At 43.1% G+C, this 19,898-nt stretch overlaps 1 protein-coding gene across 1 annotated transcript; it reads right to left on the reverse strand.

Annotated features, from left to right (window-relative positions):
• Positions 1 to 358: 358 nt before the first annotated feature.
• On the reverse strand, positions 359 to 14,881 carry LOC128073932 (peroxisomal membrane protein PMP34). Its single transcript, XM_052669277.1, has 9 exons — positions 14,716 to 14,881; positions 10,731 to 10,791; positions 9,801 to 9,867; positions 8,199 to 8,350; positions 5,847 to 5,963; positions 5,006 to 5,151; positions 3,753 to 3,848; positions 1,375 to 1,457; positions 359 to 960 (listed from the first exon to the last, which is right to left on the reverse strand). Exons 1-9 carry the CDS (start codon positions 14,851 to 14,853, stop codon positions 813 to 815), a joined length of 1,008 nt encoding a protein of 335 aa, XP_052525237.1. The 5' UTR covers positions 14,854 to 14,881; the 3' UTR covers positions 359 to 812.
• Positions 14,882 to 19,898: the final 5,017 nt, after the last annotated feature.

The raw sequence follows: 19,898 nt of genomic DNA on the forward strand, positions 1-19,898 counted from the left end.
ACCCATTTCTGGGAAGGCATGCCACTGACGAAGCACAGGCTATTGCTCCCTGTCTGCATGAGAACATGAATTCACATTCTCCTCAAGGAACCTGAAAATACAGAATTGTATCTGTTTCTGTGTAAAGAGTCACTTTCTTGAGGCACTCACCTCGTAAAAGCATGAGGATACTCTCCCCTTTTCTACCCAGTGTCTGCACTGAATATTTGCCTGTGGGCTCTGGAAAGCACTGTGCCTACTTGCTGCTAGCATTCACAGTAGCAGCTCAGAAACATCAGTGCCAGGTTTCTGGGAGAACGCCTAGTCATTCTGTGCTGCAAACATGCATGTGATGTTAAAAGAAAACTGTGTCAAAATCTTGATCTTTCTGAATTGTTTTAATGATCCACATTACTGAGTGACATAAACATAGTGTGAGGAGAATAACAAGAAACCGGCCCCACCGGCTGTTGACAGAAGGTAAAGACAGGGAGAGTAGTTGAAGGTAATTCAAAGGAAAACCAGAAAGTTCAGCACAGTGAGGGAATCATTCTCACCGTGACTGTCTGCCAATTCACAGAGCAGTAGGAATATCATTTCAAGTGTTTGAATAAGGTCTCTGTTTTGTTTCTTAACACAGTGAGTCCACAGAAGAGCAGGGAATGGGCTATTCCCAAAGTTGTGGCAACACTTCCTACAGACGGCATTCAGAACTTCTTCAAGGAATGGAGATGGCTAAAGAAGAGCAAGTGAGGACCCGTTACTACCCAAGTGCAGTGTCAAAAACAAATACATTTTTCTAGAGCCCATAACCTTTGGCAGAGGTTCCTTTCTCAATGTGTGTGTGAATGCTTTAATCCCATAACTCTGAAGGTTGCCGCAGTCAGTTTCTCATATACTAGAAACATAAGAGCAGCAGTAAGGACTGTCTGCAGGAGCTTTGCTTCAAGGCCTTTGTAGAGTCCCATTAATCCAAAACGTCTAGAAGAAGAAGAAGAAGAATTATTACAAGTCAATGACAACCTTAAGGATCTTCAATTCATTCTTGATCTCTTAACTGACTTTTGTGATTAAAAGCATTTCACAGGAGAGTCTACAAGTTAAGTATTTTGGGCAAGAAACTTTCTTCTTTTTAAAGCCAGAGCTGAATCAATAGGTTTCCCATATACCAGCTGCTGCAAAGACTTTAAGGAGAATTCAGTTTTGTGTATTTCTACAATATAGTATGATTAAAAAAAAATAAAAAACAAAAAGGCTGATTCAAATGACAAGTTCAGGCTGTGGTGGACAGGCAAAAGGAAACAAGAGGCACACCCAGCAATACTGTCGACATTAGTAATACTTAAACATTGTATACCATATTAAAAAAAGCAACAACATACAAAGAAGTCTCACCTCACTCTCTCTCGAAGAAGGTAGAGAACGTTTTTAAGACTGCCCAGTGTTCGGTTTTCTGGATTCAATCTGTGGCGTCCAAACTGAAAAAAATGAAAGGAAGCACCAGCATTTTAGTGCAGTAGTTCCCCACATTAATTGGCTGAGAACCCAATACATGGTAACAAAGCCTGAAGAGTCTATCCTACAGCTCTTTTAAAATGTAATTGGCTTTAATAGTAGTCAGCAAAGGTATGAAGCTAAAGCTCATTACTCAACTTCATGTACTCAGTGATACAATAAAATGCTTTGGTTTTAAGACAGATTCCAAGAAAGCATTACACATGGCCGTGCTTGCTGTCTTTCAGTTTTTCTACAGGAGAAAATTTTTTAGGATCTCAAAAACTCAGCTTGCAAGAACATGTGAGGGATTTACACAAGTCTCTTTGCTACGTGCCTTGAAAAATAGCAGCAACAAAAGAGTACTGGAAACTATTTAGGTGAAGAGGTTCTCACAAGCAGTGACTTGTCATCAGCAACTAACCCACTTGATCCTGAGAAACCAAGGTTAAGCATTACTGTCAAAGAGTCAGACACCTCTATCCATTTTCAGATGCTAACCAGGCTCAAGCTACAGTGCCAGTTACAGCACATGTTACTCAGAGGTTTCTGAACGCCACCAGGATTGGGAGTTTCCTTCTCGTCTCTTCTCTACCATCACACTGCTCTGATGTATTGCAAACAGCGCTTCACCAAGAAACAAAAAGTTAAAGATTTCCCAAAGGAAAGAGCGTTCTCTAACTCAGGAAATGAGGCGTGAGTTTTAAAGGGGACATCTGGACCCTGGAACGCTGTGCACACCAATATCACTGCTGTTTCTCCAGTGGGAACTTCATTTATCCACAAAGGTGCTGAAGAAGCAGCTTCCCCACATAATCACTAACAACAGTGCCACGTATTTTTAATGACTGAAAGGGAGATAGACGTACCAACAGGCAAAGCTGGAAGCTGCTCAGCACTATCAATGACACAGGTAACTGCTCATTTCATGAGAACAAGGAAGAGCACTGTGCCAGGAAGAGGAAAGCAAAGGTGTAGAGAGCTCATTACAAGGAGCCCTGATAACTATGAGAGAGCAGGAAGTTTCTGAAAGCAGAAGATTTTTAGAAGAAGCAGCCCCATAATTCAACTTTGAGGACAGAACTTAACTTTCATGCAGAAGCATTCCTTGCATCACAGGGAAAGAATGGGCTGCCATGAAGCAACAGCACATAAGACACCTTTTTCTACCACGGGTCCCTGTGAGAAGCACACATCAGCACTGGGACACCGGCGGCAAGGCTGTGCTTTACCATAAAGATGATTCCTCACCACACAGGCAAGCCAGCAAAAAACTGGCTGCCTTAGGCTAGAGCAAGCAGGAGGCAGCAGTTGGTTTGTCATCAAACCATCAGCACAACTTACCAGAGCAGCTCTCATTTTAAAGAAAGACAGTGCCACCAAGAGACAGAAGCACTTTGTTCAAGAAGCCAGGAGGAGATGAACAAAACATGGAACTGAGTCACAAAGCTGCAGCTATTTCTGCTGCAACCATGGAAAGGAATGAGGGCTAAGGCTGTTCTGTTGACACAGACCCAGGAAAACTGTAGCACCGTGCAATGCTAAAGCTGAAACAGAACACTCTGGCTTTCTGACAGTTCTCATTCATGCCAGGAGAAAAGACACTACAAATTAAAAACAGTCCATTCTGCAGTGAACACAAATAAAGGTACGTTTGCTTAAATGTCATTTTCTTTTTAATCTGTCATTTAAGTAATAAAAGCCTGTATTATTAACTTAACTCTTGAGATGTGTCCAGTCTCTTTAAACAGGATAGGACAGCAAATGAATGTGCTGGCTGTGCTGATGATCACAAGTTGAGAAAGTTTCAGAAGAAATGACTTTTATCAAAACTAAATTTCTACATGGATGTCATTGTGTGCAAAGGAATATGTAGAGAAGTGGGAAGGAAGGGAAGCAGAGAAAAGCTGGGCCGACACACCTAGTATCTTATGAGCAATAATTGCACAGTGGAAAATATAAATTAATGTGCAACAGTTCTAAAATTAAATAAAAACATAAAAGATTTTAAAACTCGATGTCATCTGGAAACAAACAGGGCTTAGAGGATTTAATTTTAGTTTCAACTTGACACAATGTCAGTTTATAGCCAAAGAAGTAAAGCTACAATCCTGCAGTGCCAATAAGCTGCATGGGGTACCAGCTTCTGAGGGACATGATACTAATGCATTATGCTGTCAACCCTGACAGCTCATGAGGCAATTTGGAACAGCAATGCCAAGTTCCACCAGAACCCACCTTCAAAGAACAGACAAGAAGAAAACAAGAAGAGTACTCACCCGCAGGATTGACTGTACAGTCTGCAAAGGATAAGTGAGGGTGGTGGCAACTGCTTTGGCTACTGCACCCATGACAAAAGCATCCAAAGATGTGAGCTGTTCAATACAGAAAAAACACAAAGCACCCCGTCAGCCAGTTACCTGCATGTCTTTCACAGTTCAGTATCATTACCTGCTTCTTGGTTCTCTAAGCATCTCTGGAATAAAAGAGGTATAATGAAGCCTGAGCTGATCTCACTTTTAGGAGTCAAAGCACAGTGCGACCAAGCAGCTTCCCCACAATGGGAGTTCGTTTGTAATTTCTACCTACTCACAAGCTTTTGAATTTCTCACCTGTACCCTCCAGCTAGCTTACTGAAACAAGTGAAGATAAAGCCATACAACTGAATCAAACTTAAAGCACCAGCATGGGAAGCAGTATAAGGTATAGTAGCAGTAAGCAAGCTCTCGATTCACAACCAGGTCAAGCTTCAGAACACACAAACTAACACATCCACAACACGGTCTTGGGGCGAGGTGATGGATTGAATGTCTCCTAGAATGTGATTATATGATCCTGAGAGAACCACTACACCCCTCAGGCAGAATTATAGTCCTGACAACGGAGGATAAAAAACTCCATGCCTCAGTAGTTAATTACACATGGAGGAAGTCCATCCTCACCTCCAAAACCCATCATGGTGCAGGATGCACCAAAGACACTGAAATCAGTGCAGGTGAAAAGAATGGATTTCAGCAGAAGAAAGTGTAGAAGCTCACATCTCTGTGAATTTATTAACAAAAATTAATAGAAGTCCATATCAGAGCATTCACTGAATTATAAAAGTAGGTTGGTTCCAAACAGAAATATGGGAAACCAACATATTCAGTTTACTTCAGGAAGGGTAACAGGTTAGGTATAACTACCTGTTTCTCAAACAGATACATTAGAATTTAAATGCCTAATGCACATCAAGGGTGGCAAGAAAATGAAAACAGATGAGGACAAGAGGTGCAGCTTTATTTTTACAGAAAGAAGAATTGTCACAGTAACAACTTCTTTCGGAATGGGAAGATGCAGAGCTCACTTGGCATCACAATCACACGCCTGTATAAAAAATACACTGACTTGAACCCAACAACGGGGGGGGGGAGGGGGAAACAAAAACATCCACACCTCCATAACAACAAAAAACGGAAGCCAATGTACATTTCTCCAAAGAAACTCTCTCTTCACAGAGAACGTCCATCATCCGGTCCCAAAACATACTTACCTGTGTCTGCTTTTTTAAGAGCTTTCTTTTAAAGCCTTCATAAAACATGAACTGTATGGCAGGATTGAAGACCAGCAGCAAGGAAGGGAAAGTACCGTTCCATAAAGCTAAGGCTCCTTCATCCCGTATGATCTGATGGAAGGCATCTGAGAAATAAGGTAGAAAAAAGCCGTTATGGTTATGAGCACAACATTCCGATTAGAGAAGAAGAGTGAAGCTGTATTTAAAGGCTGATGCTCCGCTTTTATTACAGTCCTCAACACCCATCTCTGTGTCATTTTTTGTCCTTTCTTCTAAACGGGAAGTTAATGGCAAAACAGTGACAGAGGAGGTTCTTCCTCACACCGCTCTTAGCGTGAGTAAAGCTTGCCAGCCATGCAGGTGCCTTCATCTTTCCACTTCAAGCTCAGAATCAATGTTAAGTTTCTGAACCCTCTTCCCAACAACCTTCTTCTTTCCTTACAGAGCAAGGCAGCCTGAAGGCGTGGGTGGGTTAGAGATGACAGTGAGTAAAAAGTAAATTGGCAAGTGGTCTGTCCAGAGGCAGACCTCCCAGCTAGCACACTGCTGGGCTCACTGGGCTCCTGCAGGATTTGGATAAGATGTCGTGTGCTTTTGCAGAAAGCCTTGGGGTTACATGTGCGCAGACCAAACTCTCAGTTACCATCAGAGGTGGCACAGTCCAGGTTGCCGTCAAACTGCGTGACTGCAAAGTGATAAGGGAGTACAGAGATTCCACCAGGAGATCTGTTATACAAATAGGAGTCTTTCATCTTCAGAGTCCTTGCTGTGGGATTTCACTGCAGGAGCTCCTCCTTGTTTGAGGACAACAGATGCTCACCTATGATGCCTTTATAATTGGTCGGCACAATGTCTTCGTTTCTAAATTTTGCTCCTTGCAGCTTCAGCCGTGTGTTCACTACCCAGAGAGGAGTGGTCAGGAGTACATTCACAACACCTAATGCAAATACAAGACGAGGAAGATCAGTGTGAACCAGAAAATCCCAAAGGCATCCCTCTTGCTTACCAGCACAGAGCCCCCACAGTGCCAAATGAAAGACAACAAGAGAACTCATCCTTGTGGACAAGTGAAGCACACTCGAGTGTGCAAAGTACAGGATTCTTAAGGCACTGTAAAAAGGGATTGCACACAAAGCCAAACACAACAGAGCAGCAGGGAGGCTGAGAAGCAGAAATAAGTATGGGGGTGGAGAAACAGACACAGCTGCGTAAGGTTGCAACAGAGAGGTAGTTTAGAACTGCACCTTGCAATACCAAGGAGGATTAAGTAACATTACTTCTGCAATCACCTGGTACAGCTCTTCCCAGCTCAGCCATGAACTAACCATGTAGAAATGAGCTCTTACAAACGTTTCTGCATCACAAAAAACAGCAATTGCTTGTGTGCTGGCCCCTTTCCTTCTCCTCCCCAAACAGTTCAGCCCACAGCCTCTCCTCAAAGGGGAGGTGCTCTCCTCCCTTCATCAGCATCTTGATTCTCCCCTGGACTCTCACAGCTATCTCCATGTAACTTGTACCAGCGGGTCCAGAACTGTGCCCAGCACTTCCAGTCACGGTTCAGCAACACTGAAGAAAGGCAATTACATTTTCTCAGTGCTAACAAGCCATTGCCTAATGCAGCCAAGGATAACATTAACTCTTCTTAGCAGCAGGAGCACATTGATGGCTCACATTCAATTTCTAGTCCACCACAAAGGGCCCATCATCACAAAGCTGCTTTTTTTCCCCAGACAAATGCCAGCTTCAACTGGAGCACGGAGTTGTTCCTTCCCTGGTGCAAGACTTCGCATCACCCCTTGTTACACTGCACAAGCTTCTTGTCTGCCCATTTTTGCCTCATTATCCTGACCATTAATTACGATTATATTAATCAGGACGTCACTCAGCGCAGACCCCTGGGCTCCCTGCTCGTTCCTGGCCTCCACCTCGGCTTTGTGCCCCTGATCACAATATCTAGCAGCAGAAAAGTCACATTAGTCCCTTTTAATCAAAGTCACTGTGGTTACACTGTGGCGTTAACAGCTTAGACCCTAACACATTACAGGACAATCTATTTGCAATTTTTCAGATGACTCTGTTAAAGAAGACACAAAATGTTATCGTCCAAATAGAAAAGGCAAGGACACAGATTTTTTTATTATTTCTTTGGGTTTTGGTGTTGTATTTACTGTTTGTTTTTGGTGTTTGTCCAGTCTGTATTTGCTACCAGTAAGAGGAGTGACAGACTGGTGTGGAGAATTTGCAAACACCTGAAGTGGAATTCTTCAGTTGACACCAGAAATTATTCCACAGAGACACTCATTACTGATGTTGAACACAACCTAGTCATTTAAATGACAAGCTGTTACCGTGATTCCTGTAGCCTTTCATCTAGAATGCCATTAGATCAGAACTTACCCCACTGATACAGCCAACTCTACAAGTTTCCTTACCTTCCCCCCAGCTACTTTCCCATCACCAGCACTGGAGATAAAACAAGAAACTAGCCAAAATACATGAAAAAGCCCCCCCAGACCCTCTAAATCACAGTCTTTTCAGTGTGGTCACATGAGCCACTGATCCTGTAGAATAGTAGCAGTAGACACAGACATACAGCAGTAGTTTTACCACACTGGATTTGCATAAAGGTGTAGGCATTGTCACTCCTTCAAAGAAGCTGCTGAGTATCCACATGAGAGGAAGGGATGAAAAGAATACATGGTTCTCACTCTCCTTACATACACATTTGGACTTCCTGTCCCTTTTGTATGACCCAGAAAGAATCTAAGAACTGGCATGCAAATCCTTACCTTCAACAACTCTAACAACCCTAACTGAAAATACCTTGGAATTGTCATTTGCCTTGCCTTTGAAAAAAAAAAAACCTATTCTCTCTCCCTGCTGCTTCTCTTCAATATCTTAAATGACAATGCCCTGATATCAAATGCACATACTAAACCACATGCCACACACAAACAGAATACAAGACCACAACAGCACAACATGATCAAATTATATGTGCTTATCATGTGGAGAGGGCGGCATGGAAGAGCCATCAGGGCTGGAAAAGATGCTTTGTTGGTATACAGAGATAGGCAAGGAATGAGACCTCTGGTGGACTTCATAAAGGAAAATGTTAAATAATGAACAATCTCAGTTTCACCAGAGGCATATTTTCAGTACATTCCCTTACCTGCAACAACCCCAAGAACCAGGTCTTTGCCAGTGGTTGAATGCTGACCTTTGACCCAAAGAGTTTTGAGACTATTAAAGGTATAAAAGTAAACAAAATTGGAGCAGCAAAGGCTGGAGATGACAGGGAACCACCCTCGATATGGTGCCAACCTAGTGGAAAGAAAAAAAGTTAAGGTAAGAAGCCATGGTAAGGATCAGCAAAATATTCATCTGAGCAGGTTGATTTGACATGTTAAAGACCCCAGGGATACAACACCATATACTACAAACAATAATAACCAGGCATGTCTTTGTTATTGGTCAGAAACCAGACTGAACTCTTGAGTTCAAGGTGGAAGGAAGTTCTAGTAAATGCCTTGCAGTAAAGTTTAGAGCAAATCAGTCAGGTATGTGAGAAAAAGACATTATCTGCTTAAACTTAACTATACTGATCACAGATGAAAAGCTGAGTCGACATTACATTACATCCAAAGGAGCAAAGTGTTCTCAAAAAAGTGTACTATGAGACAAGACAAATAAAAGCTATGGTCAACAAAGTGCTTACGACCTCACATCACTCTGTTAGGTTTCCTTTAGTTGGTTAGTTTGGTTTAAGACTCTTCCTGTGTGAATCCAGACTTCCTTAAAACCACTACAGTCTGTGCACTGCTCAGCCAGGGTCTCTGGAGGAAGCACTGCTCCCCTCGTGCCACAATCACTGATGTTTCCTTCACAGGAAATACAGGATGGATGCCTGCTTTTGCAGTCGTTCCATTACAACCGATGATTTATTGGTGTTTTTTTTTGTTTTTTTTTTAACTGAAGCTGACTTGTCACCCTCATGAGACAAACGAGTGAGTGCAGAAATGTGAACAAAGGAGAGCGCTAACCTCTGAGAGGTTCTGATGCACACAGCTGCCAACTGCTCACGTTCAAAGCCACCAAAGAGTTATTGGCCAAGCTAAACCGGTGTTCTGGAAACTCTTGCCCACCTCTGAGTTCCAGGGATTTGCTTAGGAAATCAGTTGTGACAAGAACACGTGCACAGCTGCCTTCCAGCCACTCAGCACAGACTGCAGGCAAATACTGAAGCACAGCTCTGCTGAAAGTTATGCTCTCTTCCACAGGCCTTGAATCTCACTGCACAAAGAATCGCTTGTTTCTTTCCACTTTGCTTACCAGAAGAAATTTCCAGCTGGTAAACATGTCTCAATTCTCTTGCACAAAGAGGCTCAGCTGTCCAAGAGTTTCATCTGTGCTAGGAGAAATGGACACACCCAAGAATTTGGGCAGACAAAGCTGGTTTATCAGGTACATGCAGGTTTGTGTGCAACCATACCTTCATTTCTGAAGGAGCACAGCCCCCTCACTCATGGAGGCACAGTTACAGGGCTAAACAGCTTGATTGCATAACATACCCAAGAAAGTTAAACCAATTAACTCAAGGTGAAAAAATGCAGCTTCTGCCATTCATCTCACTTGGACATGGGGACATTTCCCTCCAAAGCAGAAATCTGTGTTCACATAGATTCAGGCTAACTCCTTCACTTTAAAAGCAAATTCAAACCATGTGTTAGAATTTGCCTACATAAGGGTGAGGAGAAAATTAGGATCTACTCACAGGCCTTCTTCTTTGATGATTTCCAATAAAACTGCTGGTGTCGTTTTGGACTTTCGCTTCTCATCAACTGGGAAACAGAAGAATCACATTTTTAGGTTATGCCAATGGTCAGGACTCACTTTCAGTTCTTTATCCTTCCCATTCTGAACACATCCACAAACAGCTTATTTTTCTCTTTTTCTTGTACAGGACACACAGCTTATTTCTGCAGAAATTCCAGAAAGCATCTCCTGACTCTCACCTTTTGGGTAAGGCTACTTGGCACTTCCAGCAAGCAGCTTCTTTTGGGCACCAGTGTGTCTGCAGTTACCAATTGCACTGCCTTTTTCTGGGTGGAAAACTGCTCAAGAGCAGCACGGTGTGAAGTTCTCCACCACACATTTCTGACCACCTGGCTCATGCTTCAACAGTACTCGAATCACAGCGCTAAGGTCTTTGCTAATTCTGTGACTTTTCTGATTAGGAGAGAGCATTAGAACAGAACAGATGGAAACTGTATAAATACCAGAAGTTCCTGCTCGCAGTTCCACCTTGACTTTTCCCTTTATACCCTTCCCAGAAATAATTCCAGGCTCATTTTTCACAACATGCCCCTGCGGTGCCAAGTGTTCTCAGCAGCCAAAAACACCAGCACCACACACATGTAATCCTGTGTCATGTCACATCTCTTTCTTTTCAGGGCAAGACATCCATTTAGAAGTCAAATCTGGCCACAGATCACACAGTCTTTCCAGCTAATTAAAAGGTTGACCAATACTCTCTCAAGGGATAATTACCTTCAGCTGGAACATGGTGTTAGCAATCAAAAGGCATTGCACAAGTGAGATTTTTCTTCATGCAAGATAGTTCCCCCTGCAACGACCCTTACAAACTCCCATGACAAGAAAACACAAATGCCACCGTACAAAGAAAACTGAGTTTGACACTTACCCTGAAGTCTAAGCCTAGCTGTATCCAAAGGAAAAAATACAGTCATTGCAGTCATACTGCCCTGAAAGTAAATAAATAGATAAATAAATTTGCCACATAATGTATCAATTGCTTGTACAGATACCTGACAAATTCTCTGGTAGCCTTTTGTTTCTCACCCAGAAACTGGTGTAGTAAGTTTGAAGAAAGGACAAATTCCATTTGTAAGCATGGAAGCAAAACCCATTCCATCCATAATATTCTATTATTATTCTTATATTATATTATAATATATATATATATTATTTAAATTACAGATTATTATATCAAGCTAAAGCTAAAACCATTCAAAGCATTTTGTCCAAAGAGAAAACTACCCAAGTATGTGAGCAGACAAAATGTGTGTTAGGTGAGAAACATACCGCTAACTTTCCCTAACTCTTACTAGCCAAAATCTCCTATTTCTGGCAAAGAAACAGGCCCCCCTCACTGCAAAAAGACATTGAGGCCCTGGAGCAACAAAGCTGGAGAGCTGTCTGGAGCACAAGTCTTATGAGGAGCGGCTGAAGGAGCTGGGATTGTTCAGTGTGGAGAAGAAGAGGCTCAGCGCAGACCTTACTGCTCTCTATAACTACCTAAGGGAGGTTGTAGCAAGCTGGGGGTCGGCCTCTTCCCTTGTGTAACTGGTGACAGAACTGGAGGGAATGGCTTCAAGCTGCGCCAGGGAAGATGTTAGGATGTTAGGAAATACTACTTCTCTGAAAGAGTGGTCAGGCACTGGAATGGGCTGCCCAGGGAGGTGGTGGAGTCACAGACCCTGGAGATGTCCAAGAAACATTTAGACATTGTGTTGAGGGACATGGTTTAATGAGAACTATTGGTGATAGGTGGATGGTTGGACTGGCTGATCCTGTGGGTCTTTTCCAACTTTGATGATTCTGTGTTTCTAGGAGGAAAGAATGACAAGCAATTGCTGTTCTACAAGACCATTTTTCTTAAAGAAATAAAAATGAAGAATGTAAAAACACAAATAACAAACTCTCACTCATTAAATATATATATATATATTTTCTTTTCAGGACGTCATCTAGCACTGTACTAAATCCCAGTTTACATAATTAAACCCTACCTATTAAGTACATCTGCATTAATATTGCACAGTTTTTGAGAAAATATCTAACTCAAAAAGCATGTGGCTTGGTATAAACTTGTATTTAATATTTCCATAGACTGCTAACATTAAATGGCTGCTAAAGCCACCAGACTCTTCCATTAGTAGCCATACTGCTACTAACAAGCGGTGGGAAGGTTGCAGGGCATGGTCCAGCAGCTCCAGGAGCTTTCCCCTGCTCCTACCAAGCCTCATTCCCAGCACCCAGCTGCTCAGCTTAACCAGCAGGGGCACTTGGTGCATGTTCAATTTACCCAAAGCATGATTTAGCCTGAATTTCACTCTCAGGGCAATCCTCCCCACAGCAACATTAACATTCACACTAAAGTAAGAAACAGAACTGGGGGAACATTTGTGAAAGGTTTGAGTAGAAGCCAACAAGACAAATAGGTGGGCACAAGGTAAAGGCTTCTTAAAACCATACAAGAAGCTATGGCTCAAGAGAAAGCCATGAGCTAGCTCAGCTGATTAACAGATTACAGCCAATGAAAGATAATTTGTACCCTTTCCCCCTCCTATAGGTAAACTGATGAGAAGAAGCTGAAAGAAGCAGCGTTACTTTTTTGCTGGGCTTGTAAAGGAAACAACTCAAAGGTGCAGCCTGAAGAGTGCCAGAAGTAACATATAGTGGCAACCCGAAAGAAGGGTGAGGCAGAGATGAGTGGAACCACCCCTCAGCAACAAAAGTGCTCTCAGGCTCTGACTGGTGATACCAGCAGGAGAAAGTAACTGTCGCTGTTGTGTGCAGGTACACACAATGCAGCCTACAGGCCGTGCAGCTAAAATGGGGACATTTCACTCTGCTTTCCCACCAGCTTTCAGGCAGTGCTGAGCTTCAGCACTGCCAATTCAAGCCAAGCTATCACTGAACGATCTCCAGAACAGGTACAAACTGGCTTAAGGAATTCCAGCTGGTAAGCAATGCTCCCCTATCACCTCCATTCTGTGGGTGTAACTAATGGGGCAGCTACATGGCGATGCAGAAGGCGAGGAAGCTTATCTGACCAAAGCACAACTTTTCCTACTAGGCCACTCTTTCAGTTCCCTGGTCAGCATCGCCTCAGCGCTGCCAGCAGCTGGCAGGAACCAGGGGGTGGTCGTAAGCAGTCAGAACAAGCAGCCTGAAGTGACTTCACTGCCAAGGAGAGGTCTGCGTGACCAAAGTCTACAGTCTGCTGTAGACTTTTCAGATGTAAAAAAAAAAGCGTGTTGACAGTCAATATTCAGAGCAGCTTAATTACTGCCGTAATACCTCTATAAAGCTGTTATTCCTATAGCTTTTGGAACAAGGTTACTTTACCTTGCAGAGATAAAAAAAAAAAACACTTCTATAATCCAGTTAAAGTCTGCTTTTTTTTTTTTCCTGCTCACTGCACTGTTGATTTAATTAGTCTCAGGACTTGACCCGGTAGTCCAGAGCTTAAATGGACTTTCATCTGGAACTGGAAGAAAAACAAAAGTGATGATGTTGTGATCAGACGTGTTGCTGTGATTCATCAGCACAGTTCACAGGTTGCATTTTTATAGAATCATAGGATCCTTCTAGTTGGAAGGGACTTCTAAAGGTCACCCAATCCTGCTGCAAAGAACAGGGACACCTACAGCTCAATCAGGGTGCACAGAACCCCTTCAGCCTGACCTCGGATGTCTCTATGGATGGGACACTCACTGCCTCTCTGGGCATCAAGGCTTTTTCCTTATAACCAACCTAGAATAGCTCCTCTTTAAGTTTGAAACCATTTCCCCTTGTCCTGTCACTACAGACCCTGCTACAGAGTCTTCTTTCCTTCTTTCCTGTATCTCCCCTTTGGATACTGAAAGGCCACTATCACGTTATCTCATAGCCTTCTTTTCTCCAGGCTGAACAGCCCCATTCCTCATCAGACTTATAATAATTTAAACAAAAGTTGAGACAGTGCTCAAACTATGCAACTGCATAAGAGATCTTGACAAAATTCATGTATTACTGCAGCATACAAATCTATAGGTGGATTAAAACACATTTATACAAACAAAAGCTAAGGTTTTCAGCCTAACATGGTTTGGACAAAGGGGAAATAATATAAGCCAGCTCGTTTTTGTCTTACTCTGGGGCCCGAAATTGCATATGAATATTAGCATGTGCGGAACCACAAGAGTACAGGAGTGTAATGGGTCCAAGAAGTTCTGTCTTCATCCACAAGATCACTGCAGCTCAGGCGTAAGCATTGAGAAGCACAAGAGGGCATTTCCTTCAGCCTACGACCAGCCGGGTGCTGAGGTGCCATTCTACAAGGCTTTAAGTTTATACGCTGATTTATAGTTCTGGTTTGCCATCAGAAGCTGTGATGAGGGGCACAGCCTATTTATCCCAGTCTGCTCACACAGGTGTGAGGCTGGCAGGGAGGGCCAGGAAGTATTGCTGTGTTCTGTGCAAACCAAGGGAAAGCATGCAGCATTCCAGCGGTGAGCTGAGCTCGTGTAAGGGGCTTCCCATTCTCAGAATGGGAAACAAACCCCCATTGCCTCGGATTCCTGAAGCTGCACGCCCAGAACACCCTAAAGACCAGAGAACGTTTCTGTGTTTATGGGTGCTACAGAAACCTTAAAAGTTACATTTTGCTTTCCGTGGCAGGCCAATATATAATCAGCTTTTATTGTTCATAACGCCTGGCGCCTTTCATCCAACCACAACTCACTTGAACGCCTCCTGCCCTGCCGAGCAGCCCAGCAATGGCTCGGGCACACCCCCGGCTGCCCTCAGTAACCCAAAGGCAGCGCTGCAGCAGCTCGCTCCAAACGCACCGCATCGGCTCGCACGACCCGCCGCACGGCTGCCCCGCCCCGCCCGCTCACCACGGCGCCGGACACGGCGTGCACCAGGCTCTCGTAAGAGACGACGGAGGACATGGCCGCGGCTCCGGTGGGCTTCGGCTGCGAGGCGGCGGTGGCGCGGACGTGCAGCTTATCGACCGCCGCTCCCACGCGCGCCATTGCGCCCGCCCTCCCGCGCACCTCCGCGCCGTCACGTAGCACCGCCCCCACCCGGCCCTCCCTGGAGCTGCGCGCATGCGTGGGGCGGCACCTCAGCTGAAGGCTGACGGGGAGCGGCTGAGGGAAGCGGGGTTGGTCGGTCCGGAGAGGAAGAGCTCAGGGGAGACTTCATCGCTCTCTGCAACGACCTGAAAGGAGGCTGTGGCGAGGTGGGGGTCGGCCTCCTCTCCTTGTTAACTGCGATAGGACGAAAGCCTTCAGTTTAGTCAGTGTTAAGCTGAAGCAGAGCTGATGGTTTGTCTGGGCTCCAGGAAATCCAGAAGGATCATCCCTTCCTCTCCCCAAAGACGGTGCACATCACTTTATCCAAGGAACTTGTTTCCTTCAAAACCCATCTTGAACTTGTTCTTAGGGAATTCAAATGTCGTCAGTGCATGGGGCACCATTCTGACTCCAGCTCACAGCAGTGACACTACATCTCCCCACCTGTAGTGATGCAACACAAGAAATTGTCACCTTCAGCCTTGGTAGAATACAAGCAGACTTGCATACCACGTTCTTTCTGTTCCCATGTGAGCATATGTGGAACACCCAGCACAAACTTTGCGATATTCCAACAGTGCCACCACCATTTCCAACACTTAAATTGCATATGAATATTACCATGTGCAGAACCCACAAAGGTACAGAAGTGCAGTGGGTGCAAGAAGTTCTGTCTTCCTTCACAAGATCACCGCGGCTCAGGTGTAAGACCGTGAAACACAAGAGGGAAGCCAACATTCAACTCCATACACAGCTCCCTGGTTGTAATCTGCTGATTCACACTGATGAGCCAATTGCTATGCTCTTATTTCTTGGTGTGACAGCTATGCGTGGCTGCCCAAAACTTGGCTTGTCTTTCACATCACTGCAGAAATGCACACTTCGCTGTGCTCGCATCCACTGGTTGGTCTCCACAGCTGTTCAATGTCAGCGGGTGCCATTTTTCCTGCATGGAGGAATTCAGTGGCACACCTATGTGCACTTCCATGGCAGACACCATTTTGTCAGACTTCCTCTCCTCTGCAAGAGGTTTGCACAAGAAGTTAAAGGACCTCAGGACAATTAAGTAACATCCACTGACAACATTTCTCTTGCCTACCCGCATTCTGTTTCTAATTCTAAGAATTTCTAAGTATGTAGAATGATGACACTTAATGACTCCAGAGTCAAATTTACTCCCTCTGCACTGTCTTACCTTAGCAAATGAACACTGAACTCAAACTTCTTTTACCCTGCTACACTCTTTGCGTATATACTTTTGTATATTCTTGTGTAAATACTAATTTACAGGAAAAAAAAGAGCACCGTACACCTTTTTCTGCTCAGAAATTCTCTTGAGATTGGAAATGTGAAGAGAATTACTATTTTCAGAAGCATTTTCTGAATCTGTAGCAAAACTTACTTAGGAGCATACCTTCAGGGCAACACAGATTAAAGCAACTACAGATTAGCAGTTTGAATTCATCGAGCAGCAGTGTTTGATCTTACAGACTCGGCGAGTTCATACTTAAGATCAGTTGGAACACCAACCTATTCCAGAATAAAGCACTGCAATCAAAAATATATTAAAAGCCCATTTCTTAAGTGCATACATGCTTGTGTTTTACCTATTAAGCAACTGAACAGACTTTGAGCCTCTAGAATACCATTGAGTTTTCCCTACACACCTTTTTTAGGCCCAGTGACAGCAAAGAAGTTGAAAAGTTTTTCAGCTTTAAATTACTTGCATTTGAAAGTATTATCTCCTCTCATGCCACTTCAACAGCCTTAGTAGTTCATCAAATAATCCTTAGCCAGTTTTGGTTTCCCATAGACTAAATTGTCAAACACAAGCTTTGTTATGCTGCTGTTTGTTTTCTTTCCCAGGCACTTGTAAATATCTAGCATCTGAAGAAAAAGTTGTGGTTTTTTTTCTTTTTTTTTTTTTTAGTGAACAGTTGCATTTCATTTTTCCTTACAAACCACTAGCTTTTCTTTTTCAGATGGGAATTAGATGTCAGTGGCTGATCTTCAGCACATGCTCTCTAATAAGAGGCAGTGCAATTAGCAGTAGCCAGTTTATTCTCAATGTAATGCCTTGATATTTTTTGCATCTAATTCTGGTAACTTTCTAATAATTTTGTTCCTTCATCCTACTTTAAAAAGTAATTTTATTAAACACTGCAGTGGTTTTAAGATATCTGGTCTGATCTTCTGCTATGATACTTTATGACTACAGAATGCAAACTAATTTCTAAAGACTCTCATCCTCCTAAGTAAGAACATTCGGTTTAGGAAACTGAAGGCTTTAATAATGGAATTCCCTTTCCTACTTACTGATTTAGACTACACTTCCTTGTTGTTTATTTCACAGCTCATGTACAGTACCTTCTCCTTCTGAATGCTTTTGTTCTGTACAAGCTATACTTACCATCTCTGCTTCTATCGCTGTCCTTCAGGAAGAAGTTCCATGGTAAACTGCTATCCCAAGTCCGGTAATCTTTCACATTTATACACAGCTAGCAGAATCTGACTTCTTGTAGCCACCAAAGTGCTAATGCATTAAAAAAAGCTGGTTTATTTTTTTAATAAGCTAATGTACTTAAGTGCATAATCACAAACGGTGCCAATTTTTGCCACCCATTTAACAGAGAGCCATAACACATTCTGCAAATACATTTATTTATTGACAGGCAGATCTCAAGCTTGTCTGAAGCCATCCATCTAGAATTATACATTTCCAAAGCATATTTGTACATCAGTCAGGTACAGTAATAACACAATTAGCAAAATTGTAAGTTAACATCTTGACTTGGCTAGTTATCAAGACTCAGATTTACAGGACAATCCTTGGTATTTACATTCAGTAGGACCTCCAGTCAGAGGGGATGTAGGAAGCTTTGTCTCACAAAGCTCCTGTTTGTGAGGACCACATCAGGGGAATTAGATTTACCTAAGCTCTGATTTGAAAGGGGAACAACTATTTGTACCCCAGAGACACCTGAAAATTTTTGTTGCTTTGTAGCACAAATCAGCCATGATTTGTGACCATGTGACCAGATCTATTTCTTTATCACACTAAAACTGTTCCTGCTTCCCCCATACTTGCACTTCTTGTATCACTCTACTGAAACTCTCATGACTTGCCCTGTAATACTCAACACAGTTGTCTGTGGAAGTTTTATTTTTACTCCATCTCTTTGCTAATTCAGAATCACATTTCTACAGTATGTAGAAACATTGTACAAAGTAAGGTCGAGGCTCACCTCTGCAAAGCTCTGAAAGAGGTTCATGAGACGTCTTTCTCCAAGCATCAGAACAACATCCTGCTACCATATTCCTACCTTGTTACTCTCCTGCTTGAGGACATCAATCCACTTCCGCACTGGCACCACTTTCAGACTGGGCTGCAGTTGATAAAACAGCTCTCCAGCCTTACCACTAGTCCAACAAATCAACCTGCTCTACAATCACAAAATCACTGCACTCATCCTAGATGTCCTGTGGGATTTCCAGAAGGGTCCAAACAGTTCTCATCAGGAGCATGCTCCAACCCATAGGTAGGTACACAAAGCTGACCTGGCTGCAGCTCATCCTGGCTAAGGCCCTTACCTCCTGTCCCTCTGGATGAAGGCAGATCAGACAGCAGTTTCTACAAGCTCCCATAGCGACACTGCTTACTTCCATACGTCCTGTGAGGCAACAAGAAAATCGCAGTGATGTTTCAAGACGGGTTATCTGGAACTCCAGCTTGTTGCAAATAGCAAACGTGCTGTTTCACCATGTGGCTTTACCTTTTACTTTCGCATGGCTTTTTAATACTCATTTATCGACACGTTCAGCCCGGTTTTGTCCAAATCTGAGACAGTCTGGCTCCCACCCATCTAATTACTACCTTCCAAATTAAGAAAAACCAACCTAATTTGGCAAGTGTTCTTTATTCACAGTCCAAAAGTGAAATGAGAGCAATTTTTTAAAAATTTTCTGTTCTCAAAGTCAAGTTGTCAACTGAGCTGATTACTGCCGCTGTACTGATAAGCACCATCCCTTCTTTGTGCTGCAATGGAGCAATTAACCTCAAGACTGCCAGTAAATGCTGGAGCAAGTGCTGAACAGAAAAGTTACTTGCTCGTAGCTACCTGTACCCCAGAACAGGAACTATCCTCATCTTTGCTCTTCTCCACTGCAGTTATGTTTTTGCACTTGCACTTCTGTTCAAAGCAGATAAGCTGCTTAGGTGTCAATGCAGCATCCTGGGAAACTGAGATGAGGTCCAGAGATCTCTTCAACTATCTTATCAGATAGCACTGAAAAGAAAACAAAGACCACATAAACGAGTCATGGGATGTGCATTCCCAAACAGACAAAAGAATTCAGCTACGCTGCTAAAGCTAAAACCAAAAGAATTGGGAGAACATTTTGTTAGCATCAATTAGCTCTGTATAAGGGTAAATGATGTGTAAGCAAGCAGACAGGACACACAAATGACCATTTCTACTGGGGTAGCTTCTGACTTTCGACTAGCCATGGGTAGACAGATACAAACAGCCAAGAGGATGTAAGAGGAAATCGTAGGGAATTAATCTGTATTAAAGACTAAGTCACACAGAGCATATAGGCAACAGCATGAATGAAGCAGAAGTAGAGCTTCAGCCTATGCCGAGGGGTGGCCTACTTCAAGCCTCTCCTCTTGGGAACAGGAGATCAGAGAATGACCAAAAGCTGGGCACAAAGCAACACTCCATCATAGCTTGAATTTGCTTGGTCACTAAGACAAACCATTAAGCACTTAGTTCTAATTTAAATCACAGGTCATATATATACAGTTTAATTAAAGCATTCCCACATTTAACTTCAGCAAAATAGGTTTTATCAGAAAGTTACACAAATCCAAAAAGTTTTATTTTCCAAAACCATACTTTATTTTGAAAGGCTACTATAAGTATTCAGAACTATATTTCTTAAGCAAAAAGATTCACATTTTATTCTGCAGGGTCATTAGCATGAGAAAAAGCATTTGGGGA

The sequence above is a fragment of the Tympanuchus pallidicinctus genome, unplaced genomic scaffold, assembly GCF_026119805.1.
Source record: "Tympanuchus pallidicinctus isolate F22 unplaced genomic scaffold, pur_lepc_1.0 scaffold8, whole genome shotgun sequence".
Classification (NCBI taxonomy): Eukaryota; Metazoa; Chordata; class Aves; order Galliformes; family Phasianidae; genus Tympanuchus; species Tympanuchus pallidicinctus.

Coding starts and splice junctions, on each gene's coding strand:
- LOC128073932 (XM_052669277.1), bottom strand. CDS start 14,853: ATGGCGCGCGTGGGAGCGGCGGTCGATAAGCTGCACGTCCGCGCCACC. Junction 10,792..14,715: donor ACGCCGTGTCCGGCGCCGTG/GTGAGCGGGCGG, acceptor ATTTACTTTCAG/GGCAGTATGACTGCAATGAC. Junction 9,868..10,730: donor AGCTAGGCTTAGACTTCAGG/GTAAGTGTCAAA, acceptor TCTGTTTCCCAG/TTGATGAGAAGCGAAAGTCC.